This window comes from Genypterus blacodes, unplaced genomic scaffold (genome assembly GCF_046128005.1).
Source record: "Genypterus blacodes isolate CSIRO-AG114 ecotype Tasmania unplaced genomic scaffold, CSIRO-AGI_Gbla_v1 ptg000012l_1, whole genome shotgun sequence".
Taxonomy (NCBI): domain Eukaryota; kingdom Metazoa; phylum Chordata; class Actinopteri; order Ophidiiformes; family Ophidiidae; genus Genypterus; species Genypterus blacodes.
This window is the reverse complement of record NW_027466826.1, coordinates 5,565,771-5,578,896: the sequence shown is the minus strand read 5'-3', so window position 1 is coordinate 5,578,896 and position 13,126 is coordinate 5,565,771. Positions and strand designations below refer to the sequence as shown.

General features: G+C 43.0%; 1 protein-coding gene across 10 annotated transcripts in view; it reads right to left on the bottom strand.

The window, feature by feature from the left end:
- Positions 1 to 13,126, bottom strand: part of dst (dystonin) — a 92,940-nt gene that overhangs the window by 26,183 nt on the left and 53,631 nt on the right. For 8 of the 10 annotated variants that reach the window (XM_076163016.1, XM_076163044.1, XM_076163051.1 and 5 more), the window contains 17 exons: positions 11,389 to 11,541; positions 11,065 to 11,298; positions 10,644 to 10,922; positions 9,737 to 10,285; positions 9,351 to 9,527; positions 8,595 to 8,718; positions 8,046 to 8,254; positions 7,603 to 7,920; positions 7,295 to 7,461; positions 7,019 to 7,175; positions 6,521 to 6,647; positions 6,302 to 6,352; positions 5,713 to 5,948; positions 5,504 to 5,633; positions 4,976 to 5,175; positions 4,364 to 4,862; positions 2,637 to 4,105 (listed from right to left, as the gene is read on the bottom strand). In XM_076163016.1, coding sequence (XP_076019131.1) covers positions 2,637 to 4,105; positions 4,364 to 4,862; positions 4,976 to 5,175; positions 5,504 to 5,633; positions 5,713 to 5,948; positions 6,302 to 6,352; positions 6,521 to 6,647; positions 7,019 to 7,175; positions 7,295 to 7,461; positions 7,603 to 7,920; positions 8,046 to 8,254; positions 8,595 to 8,718; positions 9,351 to 9,527; positions 9,737 to 10,285; positions 10,644 to 10,922; positions 11,065 to 11,298; positions 11,389 to 11,541 — 5,079 coding nt within the window. Of the gene's footprint in view, positions 1 to 2,636; positions 4,106 to 4,363; positions 4,863 to 4,975; positions 5,176 to 5,503; positions 5,634 to 5,712; positions 5,949 to 6,301; positions 6,353 to 6,520; positions 6,648 to 7,018; positions 7,176 to 7,294; positions 7,462 to 7,602; positions 7,921 to 8,045; positions 8,255 to 8,594; positions 8,719 to 9,350; positions 9,528 to 9,736; positions 10,286 to 10,643; positions 10,923 to 11,064; positions 11,299 to 11,388; positions 11,542 to 12,027; positions 12,265 to 12,365; positions 12,513 to 12,595; positions 12,812 to 12,894; positions 13,042 to 13,126 lie in introns of all 10 variants that reach the window. The other 2 variants (XM_076163073.1, XM_076163006.1) reach the window with 2 other exon arrangements.

The window sequence follows — 13,126 nt, the reverse complement described above, 5'->3', positions numbered from 1 at the left end:
CCCTGCAGATATTCTTAATTACTGTGGAATGCTGAGGGAGGTACAGGTCCCAGGTAATATAACACCAAATAGGTCTGCCAAGTGCATGAAGGGGCTTTTTATGTCCGGCAACTGGGTAGGAGAGGAAGGGAGAAGCCAGGAAAGATAATGAAAAGGCTTTATTTTTGTTTTCTGGATTGTCTACGACAGAGTGGCTCGGTAAGGTACTTTATGAATATTCAGGTTTGGAATGAAGCCGAGCCTTCTTAACTAATGCAGGTCCCTTTGACAAGGTCATGACTACATGACTACAAAAACAAACTCAAAAGCGCCACTGTGCCCCTCACAGCGGCATGAGTATAAACAGCAATAGACCAGGAGTCACAATGAGAATCAGATATATTGTGCTGTACTTTTCTTTTTTTTGGAAAGATGTACTGTGGAAACTTGAATGAATGTCAAATCTGATTTTTTTTAAAAGTCAAACTAGTTATTCTTGTTATTTCTTGTTATGACCTGTTCATGAAACATTGAAAACTTCCTGAATGACTGATTTGTTTGAGTGGATTCTTGTAATGATTGTAACAACACATAATCTTATAAAGTTACACAGAAAGTTAATTGAAAAGATGTCATACAAATGAAAGTGTAATAAAATGATGATTAAATTGTTAAAAATCCTCTTATGCATTTTGGTGAATTCATTCTAGAACTGTGTGAAAATGTGCAAGTCTACATGAGGAGAACAATTTTCCACATAATAATCCACGTTTTGTTGCAGCAAAACAACCTAGATGTTTTGCTACGAGGTGATAGTATAATTACAATGTAGCAGTGAGTCACACTGCCTGGTCCACACAATGGCACTTTTCCTCTCCTCATCTTCAGTGACAAGCTTACATACAGAATGATTCAGCAGCTAGAAATTCCTCTCACAATTGCTAGAGACACTGATGTAATGTCTGTAAGAAAAAGACACCCACACAAACCATCTGCCAGCCCCCAGTAGTGTTAAGTGACTGTGAGGCCCTGTAAGGTATACATAAAGATAACGCATACACACTTCCACAAATTTCACGTAAAAAAAACAAGTATAAACACATGAAGTCAGGCGTCTCTTTCAAACGTTGACCTTAAATGGTAACAGCACTAGGAAACCAATCTGAGTCCTGTCTTTCTCTGTTTATTTCTCTCTCACCGGTTGCCAGTAAAGCACAGTTACCCGCAGTAACAAGAGCCTGATCCGCACAATACACAACAGTACGACACCATCATCTCCTGTTTTTTGGCGAATAAAGACAGAATTGACCCTCTCTCACGACATTGCTGTTTTTTGATAACTCTTCCCATGATGCTTATCACAGATGACTCTTAGTACAAATGGCTACAAAGAAGGATTTTCCATGACCAGCTGAGCTTGCATTTGCCCTCTCAACCCAGCCCAGCTCAGGACAAAGAGGGGGTAAGAACACGCACCGTGACAAATGTTGCTCAGCAACGACTCGATTCAATCAGTTACCCCACTTGCAATCAGATACCCCCCCAAGGCCTTTTGACTGAACTTCGCACAATATACTGAATGGGAACCCCCACCTCCATGATATTTTAATCAGTGTAACTCAACTAGAGATGGGAATACAGGCCTGCTGCTGTGACTATAGCGCCTCCTTGGAAAACAAAATCCCTTGACCTACATCTTTAGATGGTCGCCTCGTCTATTCAGGCCTTGTCACACCATCTATTACTATGGATGAGTATTCGATAATTGTAAATATGGGTTAATCATCTTTTGTAAGCACGAAAGGCATTTACAGGCTTTTAAAATATTTGTCTGTCCATAATCCTTGCTAATGCCCGGCTTTCGTTTAATCCTGATGCCGACATATATCTCAACATTTAAAGCAAGCTTGCATGTTGCGTCTGCTACATATAAATTCCTAATTTATTAAGGATAGGTCTCAAATAATTAGCTGTTATGTTTTACTGGTATCACTGGTAGGAGGCTGGGCTGCATTGACCTGCTTCATTAAAGGGACTACTGAAAAATGTGACACCCTGCTGGCGACCACCTGCGTGTGAGGCTCCTCCCCTCACGCACCATCATCCCATATGGGTCACAGGCTCTTTTGTTAGCACCACATGCTCTGACGTGGGAGAACCCAGAGGGCAAACGCATGCATAGTCATTCTGACTTAAGAGCCTGCTGGTATATTTGCACTTTTAGTTTATAGAATGAAGACAGCAGCACATAAAATATAGATTTTAACATCCTGGTCCAGTTGTGTGGTGTAATAAATGACTAAGCGTTTGACCTAAATGACAAAAAATAATGTTTGACACTAACTACCAATTATCAGTGTTAAATGAGGAAAACAGTAATGACTTTTAATATAAGCAAGTTAATGGACGTATCAACTTTATATATACAGAAGTTCTATTTGAAGAACACACTGGTGCCTCTGTGACTTGTTTTCTTGTTTTATTATAATTGTAGTCGTAAATTGTAGTCTTTGGGTGTGAAACAGTAATTGACTGCTTGTTAACTCTTGTGTACTGTTTGCATGATGAGCTTCTTTGGTTTTGTTGAAAATCTCCCCTGATTTATACACCAAATGTCGCATAATTGTACAATAACAGTTTACATGGGGACATCATACCTTAAAAGCCTCCAGCTGTTGGTTGATTACGTCTGTCTCCATGCCAACTGCCTCCTGGGACGCCTCCTTGTCTGCAGCTCTGCGTAGTTTATCCGTCAGCTGGTGAAGTTTACAGTAGAGTTCTTCTAGTTTGGTGAGAGTGCTCTTTACCTGTACCTCTCTGCCTTTGGCTCGGTCCAACAGTTTGCCACATTGTTTACTGAGAGCGTCCAGATCTCTTTTAACACCTAACAAATCAGGTGAGGCTTCAGTCTCTAGCATCTTCTTGCAGCTGTCCCCTGCATTGGCTGTGTTGGCCAACAACTCTTGAAGCGTGGCTACAAAGGTCTGAATGCTATCCTGTTGCTCTTTGAGAATGATCAAGTCTAGATCCACTGGTGCCATGTTGTCCAACTCATCGTCCAACTCTGTAAATCGGTTGAACATCTCACGGATGCCGTTTTGGAACTGCCCGATTCCTTGGAGTTTACTTTCTAAGGTCAAACACGTGTCTTCTACTTTCTTCTTAAGGGAACTGTAGTCTTTTTCTATGCAGTCAGCTTTGAGTAAGAGGTCAGTCACTCCATCGGCCTCTGGGACATCTACTACCAGGTCCTTAGCCAAGTTCTGCAGCTGCTCTACGTGGTTCTCCACTCCTTCTAAACTTTTATGTTGGGCCTTCATGTTGGTCAGGTTCTTATTGCTGTATGCTTGTACTCCCTGTGATTCATAGGCATCAACCTGCTTCTTAGCGCCCTCTAGCTGGCACTTTGCTTCTCTGTGAGCGTCATTAAATTCCTTAAGTGTGTATGAGATTTTCTCCAGGGACTCCCTCTTGCTCAGCAGCCCCTCGGTTACATCATCCACCCGTTTGACAATACTTGACCTCTCCTCTTTGATCACTTCAGTGTCTGTATCGGTCACTTCAAGAAGGCCATCTGCTGCTGTGTTAAGCTGCTCCACCATCCCCCGGTGCTTGTCAACATCCTTCTGGAGGGCTTTCACCAGGGTCATAGAGCTCTCTACTGCAACAGGGTCAGCAATGAGTTTGATTCTATCTTGACTAGTTTCACACTCTTGAATCCAAGAGCTGAGCTTCTCCGTATGCTCCTGAAATCTCAGCGCTCTTTGCAGAGCAACCTGAAGATTGTCAGCGCGCTCTGCCGAGCTCTTTTTCACCTCATCCCAGTTAGATGAGAGGGTTGTAAGTTGTCCCTGTAGTGCCAGTTTTTCTGCACCATCCGTGCTCTGCAGAAGCATCTCCCCTTCTCCTGTGATGGTGTTATAAGCTACCACGTGTTCACAAAGAGCCTTCTGGAGAGTGTTGTGCTCCTCCAGGGTTTGTTGTAGGATGTCTACTTTGGCCGAGGTGGGCTGGGGCTTAGACTGCTCCTGGAGCTTCTCATCCAGCCATGACTGGAAATCCTTGGAGGTCTGATGGAACTGCTGAGAGCTGGCAAAGGTCGAATTCAGCTGCTGCGTCCGTTTTGCTACAAAAGAGAAATTCTTCAGTTAGGTCATTAAATGCTGGATCACTACTTTACAAAATAAAGTCGAACAAACATGCTTCTGAAATGTACCATTTTACAATTTTCATACAACTTAGCTGCCAGTTGTAACAGCTAGAATAGATGGTCAATGACTATATTTTGATATTACCCCAGAAAATTTGTAGTTGGATTCCCATACAAGAGTGATTGTAATTATTGGAAGTTGCATGAAGTGACTTCTAGGTGATCAAGACAAACCTGCTTTCTCTTCCAGCTGTTTAAGGGGTTTGCTGACGCTCTCCAGCTGCCTGCCTAAGTCTGCTTTCAGATAATCCTCAGTCACTATTCCAACAAGTTCCCCTTTAATGCCTTCAGCCTCCTTTAACTTCTTCCTCTCCTCCCTGAGCTGAGCTGAGATAGTTTGGACCTCCTCCAGTTGCTTCTTCACAGCATCGGGCTGGGTGCTATGACCCTGCTGGTTGGTGAGTTCAGTCTCCAGCTGGGTCACGGTCTGACTGAGACTTCTCAGTAAACCCTGAAACTGCCCCGTCTTCACCACGGCCTGGTCGATGAGGCTGTCTCGCTGGTCCAGTTGTCCTGTGAGGCCTTGCCACTTCTGGGTGATAGCGGAGAGCTGCTCCCTCACCAGTTTGCCGCTTGACGGGTCCTGTTTGCCTGAGGAGCTCAGGATTGCAGAGGCAGCATCTTCAAGTTGTTCAAACTGTGGTTTACGACTCTTAAATTCATTTTGGAGGATCTATAGGAAATAAATCAAGTCAGTGTGGAAAAAACATCAAAAAGGGAAAAACGGCTGCATGTAAGGAGATATGTAAAGCTAAAATTAGCTCCATCATCATGCTCTATAAATACCTGAACTTGCTGCTTTTGCATTTTGAGCATGTTGTGATCTATTGAGAGGGGTCCAAGGACACTCATCATGAGCTCTTTCTCTGAAAGCCACTGGTGAAGCTGTGGCTCAGTTGATTGGAAGATGTCCAGATTCTTGTTGGACTGCTCCAAGTGCTGCCTCCTCCCCTCTACACAGCCACTGATGTCTGCCCAAGCAGCATCTAAGCAGGAGAGCAGAACAATCACACCAGTCTGCATTAGTCAGCACAAGAGCCCTGCTATCCTCTCAGTGAACCTCCCACTGTGTTCCACTGTGCTAATTTAATTGGTGTAGTAGAAAGGCCCCACTCAGTATTTATTTACACAAAGGTGGAAGGCAAATGACCACATGGACACTTCAGTCTCCCCTCTAGTAGGCAAACGTAGTAATTCAAAGACAAATACAGTAATGCAGCTGTCGGATTTCTCCTCAGCCTGATTCAAAGTGACTCAGTTTCAGATTCATCAACACTCAGGCTTGTCTAGAGAGCAACACAGTCAAATGCATACCTATTTGTTCCAGCATCTCCTTCCACTTTTCTGACTCAGGAGAGTTTGGGTGAGTCTTGATCAAGCAGAGGAGCTTCTCTCTGAGCCCCTCCAGTTGCTCTTGCTTGTCTTTCATTTCACCTTCAAATGTCTAAGAAACAAAACAATATAAGCAGATCTAACAAACTGGACACAAAAACATGTATTGCATTGCGCAACAATTTCTGTACCTTCTGCTGTTCAAGCTGTGTTTTCATTGCATCTTTCTCTGTGGCTGCATCTTTCCAGGACGCTGCAGAGTTTTGCTTGTCCTTCAGCCATGTCAGCATGAGATCTGCCTCCTTTTGAGCATCTTTCATCTCCTGCACCGAGCGACTCAGATCTTCGGCCCGACTCTTGAGCGTTTGCCCCAGACTCTCATAGCCCTCATTGACGAATGACATGTTCTGCTGAATTACCATCAGTTCTGAAACACCACGAAGATCAAGTTACCAAACTAGTACATTACAATCCCAGTGATATAATAAGGTTGCACCAGCATATGTGGCAGTATAAGACCATCTCTACATCCCAAAGTAGCGCAAAGTACAAGCATCTGTGATTACTATCAATGCAAATACAAGGTTGTGAACCAAAAGTAAGCCAGATTTGATACATCCATGTTTTAATAATGAGGATTTCTCTTGTTTTCGTTGTTTGGAGGAATCTCTTGGCCTATAAAAATCACTTTTCTGAAAATGTTCTATAAAATGTACACCACAAACAATGTATTAACACTGCAACATCCACACACACACACACACACACAGACTGTATTACCTTTATTGGTTAGGTAGGCATGGCTTGCTGGACCACCACCATTACTAAGAGCTAATGCAAAGACATAAGACAGAGCTCGAGTAAAGCACAGACACAAGATCGCTCCATGATCTCCAATGGTTAGTGATTATAGAAGACTCAGACGTGCTTTCCAAACACCATGCTGCACTTCCGCTCCAATGATTTAAGTACAAACTGTTGAGTGGAGTTGGAGTTTACCTGACTTGTTCGGGGTCTTAATCTTGGCAGGGGATGTGAGAAAACTCATGAGGCTACACAGCGCTGATCCTTTACTGTTGAGGTCTTGGACAGCGGATCCTTTGGACGTCCATTCATCTAATAGACCCTGATGAGTAGTATGGATATGGACATTTAACATGATTATACATGAAAGCATAGGGAAACATCCTGTAGGACTTTAGGTTAGTGAGAGCAATGGAAGAAACAAGTAAGATTCGTCAAACATTACGATAAAGGCCGGACTTCTTAGTTATTGTAATTGGAAATGGACATTTTCTCTCAACATTGTGTTTGATTCCCAGCTGATTTATTTGCCATTAGTTAGAAGAGAGAGCAGTGGGGGAAGTTTATGGAAGTGTTGTACAATATATTACCTACGCTACAAATTCTGTTCCAGCACAAGTACAGTGATATTAAACATGTATAGCAATAAGACAGTCTAACAGTCTAACAGGCGTCATTAATCTGATGACTCACAGTGATGTTCTGCAGGTCCTTCTCCAGCTTTTTCCCGTTGTTGTTTGGCTGAACCACAGGTAATTTCTCTGTGGTTTCCTGCAGCCACTTGCTAAGTGCACCAGCTGCTGACCTAAACTCCCCCAGCAGCTCCTGACAGGATGATACCTCCTCCTCCCTGCAGAAAATATCAGTGATGACATACATCAATCTGTATATGAACAACAACAACATCTTTCTGCATTAGCTACCGAAAAGAGTAGATTTCCCAATTTTCCCTTGGGTGTTTGAACTTACTTTTCTCTCACGTTGTCTTTAAAGGTACTGAAGATATTGGAGATGTTGTCCATCTTGCTCTGAATCTGTGATTTGTTCCCATCAGGACTCAAATCAGACAACTCCTTGGACAGTGTCTGCAGCTTCTCCAAATCGTTAGCATGAGCAGCCATCTCATCTTTGGTATCCTGCAGTGAAATGACAGTAACTCATTCTGTTCAGTAAAGAATAGGGAGGAACCGCATCTGCTGAGAGCGCTGACATCATGAATTTATACATACATACACAAGAATACAGCAAATGCATAGATGAATCAGTGGTACAATCACCTGCATTAGCTGAGAAATCTCATTGAAGGATTTCGCTGGTCCGTCTGTCTCGTTCAAATCTTGAGAGCGCTTCACCACAAACTGCTGGACTTTCTCTGCAGTTTGTTCAAACTGTTCGACCTTCTCTTTCAGCTGCTCGAGGTGGGAGAGCTTTTGCTTATGCTTGTGACAGGCATCAGTGAAGCGATTGGACAGAGCGTCCATCTTAGACTGCAGGAGAGCAGCGGTTGAGGGATCGGCCGTCTCCACAAACTTCTTCACCTTGTCTTTCATGGCTGAGATGCTGCCCTGGCGACTTGCTATATCCTGCTCTACGGCCTGTAACAATGAATGGACGGAAAGCAGTAAGACATTAATGAAATAAATACACTGAACATAGAATAGTAATGAAGAGAATAGAAACAGAGACAGACAGAGGATGATAATGAGGGATGACTACATACTATTTCCTTGCTGAGGATGTCTCCAATAGATGAAGAGTCCAGGGGTATTTGCCCTTTGTCTTTCACACTGGACTCCACTCCCTCCATCCATCCCATCATCTCATCCAAGCCATCCTGGACACTCATGGATCGTGTCAGAGTGATCTGCAGTTTCTCATTTCGGTCACTGACTGACTTCGACACGTTGTCATACCGCTCCACTATGTCATCTAGAACGCATGAAAACAAATCAATCAATCAAATAATTATAATCGTACACGAATTGGGTACAACTAAACCTTTTTAGATTATTAGACAATCAACTACTGATTTGGAAATGGGAACACCGCACTCAGCAATTAAGGGTTCAGTCTCTTGCTTAGGAACACTTTGACATGGTTCCTAAGAAGAGCCCGGAATCTACCCAGGAACCATCCATTCTGTACATGAGCGCACTACCTGCTTGAGCCGATGCTGCCCCATAAATAACACATTTCAAAGGTGCAAAGGCATTTCATGATGATACAAAACTCTGAAACATGCAGGCACCAGCTGTGGTCTTTTACGCACCTACTCTCTCCTGGATCTCATCTGGATTGCTCAACATGTCCCCCTCAGATGATATCAGAGACTCGGCTGTTTTTCTCAGCCCCTCAATTCCGGTTTGATGTCCAGTCATTTGCCCTTGTAAGGCCTATGGTTCAAGAAATAAGAACAGGTCAGAGAAGCAAACATGCATCCACATTAAGCACTTCCTGGCAGAGTAAAGAAGAAAACAATGTAATGATGAAGCACGAGTACATTTTTCCGTCTCCTCACCTCTATAGGAAAACGTTGGGGAGCATAATATTGTTTCTCTCAGTCAAGAAATATTTGTAAGATGCAGTCACCAGTGATCAAACTATTCATTAATGTTAAATTTCAACAGAGAGGTAAAAATAGCTGTGAATGAACAGATTGTTGTATGAGTGTTTCTTGAGTCACGTCTTTACAAACCTGGGACTTGTTAAGTTTAAAAATACAAAGCTTTGATGTGTTTCATTCACTTGGCCGTTTCACATTCACAGCAACATTACTGATCGTATAAACTATGCGCACAAAGGTTAACAAACTAACTGCCAAACGGTTTCAGAGATGTAGCCTGAGACTCTCTGGCTTCTTAAAAGGCAAAGTGATTAGCATATGTCCGTGATACTTGTGTTCTAACATAATACAAATATTAACTTTATACTCATAAGGCAAATTGCAGAAATAAAGTCTGCAACCAAGGTGAGCTTTTGAAGACTTGATTATAGGTTGCAATTGTCTCGTTCTGTTGTTTCTTGCCTTTGTCTCCTCCAGCTGTTTCTGTAGTGTTTGTGGGTCGGCTGCGATGGCCTCTGACTGCTGCTTTCTCGCCTCGTCCTCCGAGCTGTTGAGCCACTTCAAAAGAGAAGTACTCGAGTCCTCGTACTTCTTGTATTTATCCACCACATCCTTGAGGTTGTTGCCAAGCTGATTGCACTAAAAATAAAACAATGGAATGACACTATTAAATTGGTAAATGTACAGGTCTATCACATTAAGATAACAAAAGGAATTCATTTTAAGATACAAAATCATCTTCATCATTCTCTCTGACACTGACTATTTCAGACTTCTAGCAAATGCTCCCACCAAGTGGCAGACATATGTCATTACAACCACAGATAAGACAGCAGCATGTTAAATACCTGTGTGTGCAGGGTTTTGTAGCGAGTGGATGCAGAGTCCAACTTATCCTTGACAGCAGCATAGGTTCCTGAAGTATCCACATGCAGCGGTTTGTTCTTCGCTTCCGGATCAGCTGCTTCACAGGCTTTAGCCACATCCAATACTTTCTGTGCTGAAATGGTGATGAAGCGGAGGTCACCTTTGTGCGAGATCACATCCTCTGAGAAACTCTTCTGCCGCTGGAGTTTGTCACTCAGAATATTGAGGCAGCCGGAAGGAGCTCCCAGCTCCTCGATCTGTCCCTCAGCCTGATCCAACCATCCCACAAACTCCTCACAGTCACCCTGGAACTTCTTCAGCTCCTCCTGGACACATTGCACCTGTTTCATCTGTTGTTCAGTCTGTGTCAGTGAAGCCTGATAGCGATCCTTCAGCTCCTGGATGTCCTTCTGTAGTTTTTCTTTCTCTACTGGAGACAGCACGTTGGCTTGCTTATCAAGCAGGGCCTGGGCCGACTGGGTGGCCACGATCAGATCCTGCTGCTGGGACAGAATCTCCTGATGACGGGCCTGTTGTAAAGATAAAGTCTTAGCTGAAACATTGACTGGTTTTGCATCACTTCCATTGTTCTACTTGTGCTTCCTTTTATCAGATCTAATCTAATGCTGAATGTCACAAATCAACCATTTACATCATCTTCACTTTGTATACAAACCAATACTGAGATTGTCTATTTGGTTTTTAATCTATGTCATTGTTGGATTGTAGAAATGTATACATTTGTTAACAATATCATGACAACCTACAGTATGTTGTACCAATTATGTCCATGAATCTAAAAATCTATTTAAATTCTCCACTGTGGATAAAGAAATGTATCTACAAAAACACTGTGCAAGACTAATTTGGAAACATTAAACATTTTACCTTGATCCTGTCATGTTGCTGGTCCAGGCCGAGGGGCGGAGACTCCTTCCCGCTGGCCCCTCTGCCAAAATCACTCTCAGTGGTCTGCATAGCATTACCATTGGGGTCGTCATCGTCTCCTATCAGTCCCGTGGCTGAGGTTTCCTCTGGCATGTTGCCGTTTTCTTTGCTTATATGGCCAGTTTGTTCAGCACCACTTTCATTCCCGATGTTGGAAATCCAGCCCAGCAAACCTTCGATTTTATTCTTACTTTCTTCAAGCCTTTCAACGGCTGCAGCCTGGAAAGACAGACCGCAGCTTAACCAAATGTTGAACATTGAATTAAATCAATACAACAGAATTATATTCCCTCTTTTATTCATAATGGAAATTGCATTGCACAGTTACACAGACTGATGAGGAGGTTGTATGGACTCTTACCTTCTCACTCTCCTGTTTTATAGCTGTGGTAACAACTTTCTCCAAGTCTTTCCTGGACTCTTCGGCCCGTTGATTGATGATATTGGCTTTGCTTTCAGCCTCTTCCAACTTGGTCTCAATGACAGTGATTTGATCTGGCGTCAGCTTGTTTTGATTCTCCTCCAGAAACTTCTTAGTGCTGTTGATGACCTCATTCAAGGCACTGGCATTTGTCAATATGTCTTTTTGCAGAGCCTTGAGATTGGACAGGAATGAAGCTCTTAAGTGACAGAGGACACATTTTCCTAATGTTTATAACAGTGAAAGCAAGGTCAAACATCAAACCTGATGCTCCTGCTGGTACTGCTGTAGGTCTCTCACACACTCGGTATTATCGGCTTGCTGCTGATGACCAATCAGGCAATTCTCTGTCAGAGTAAGTTCACCGCATACTTCCTCCAGCTTGTCTGAGAACTCCTTGTGTCTCTCCTGTATCAACTGTCAAAAAGAACAATAGGAACGATATCACACCTGACATCAAGTCAACAAGTCGGTCATCAAGCACATTCACATTCAGTTATTAAGCACAGATACATGGACATTATACACTGGATGCAGTATGCTGTAAACATGCTAGCCATGATTATGTCACATCCATAGGAGGACATTATGTTGAGTGTGTTAGTGCTTTTGATGCGGAGGAAAGTGTTCCAACAGAGAGGCAGCATTTGGCCCACTGTTAATTGCTCACTGGAGTCTTCAGTCCTGTAGAACACAAGCAGCACAAATGTTAGTCTGTAGCATTGAAGAAGTGCTTCTGCATGCATTGCTTTCTTACTCCTAAACATGTACACATTCGCAGTGAAACCTCCCAGATGCAAAAAAAACTGGAAAAGGACACTGTTCTGTTAAGTATTCAACCACAAATTCATTCTACACAAAAGAAAGATCTGCGGTATTTCATAGCAGGGTCCACAGGCAAACCTTCTCCTGGCTTTCCCTCTCTCTGGTCTGCAGCAGGGTTTCTAAGGAGCACCTCTGGGTGACAAGCCGCTCTGTCAGCTCTCTGAAAGCTCGATGAATGACGCTGAGCTCCTTGAGGAGGTGTTTGGTCTGAGCTGGACTGAGGAACTGAGCGTTCTCAGAAACAAAGCACTGGATGTCAAACGAGACATCCTCTAACTTGACACGGGCAACTGTTTGTAGATTGTTCTCCTTGGCCTGCAATAACAACAGATGGATCCTGAGTGAGTTTGTCTACCTGATTTGTAAGTCGGCCACACCTACAGATTACAGACAGTAATTTTGATTGTACCAGATACCTTGTTCTGCTGAATGAGAGATTTCAATGTGTCCAGATCGCACGTGTTTAGGACACCAACATCCGACGTCTCTGAGTTATTTTGTGTGAAAGCAGCCAGTTCATCAAGATCACTGAGATGCTTCTGGTATGTTGATTCAAAATGCACCTAAAATTTCAAAACAAAGAGTTAATAATGCTGACACAACTGTCACATGTTACACTGAGCTACAGCTCATCTGATACACTGACCTTTAGTGTGTCCATTGCCTCAATGAGGACAGTATTCCTTTCCGCACACATTTGAAAAACAACATTAAAATTCCGTGGCAACTCCACATATATTGAGGCCAAATCTTGATGAATTTCCTTGGGAATGTAGTCATTAAGAGAGTTTAAAAACTGCTCGGCTTTGTCCAGGTCTGCTGCAAGAAGACTGGCCAGTCTAGAAAGTTGGGACTCCAGTAACTAGAAAGGAAACACAATAACAATATAATTCACAATGAACATCAAAGATGAGAAGATGCCGTAATAGTTGTTTCATATCTTACCTGAAATTCCTCCATATGGACCTGCAGTTCCTCCATGTTGTTGCTGATGGGCGGCTGGATGACACAGCTTTTTCTGGCATCATCTAAAACGTCTGTATGATCCTGTAGTCTTCCAATACACTCCAAATAATCTTGGATGGTGTAAAGCTGTGAGGCAAGAATACACAGATGAAAGTGGTACGTGTGTTACTTCTGACATAAAAAGGGAGAAAGCATGATTCTCAAAGAAATG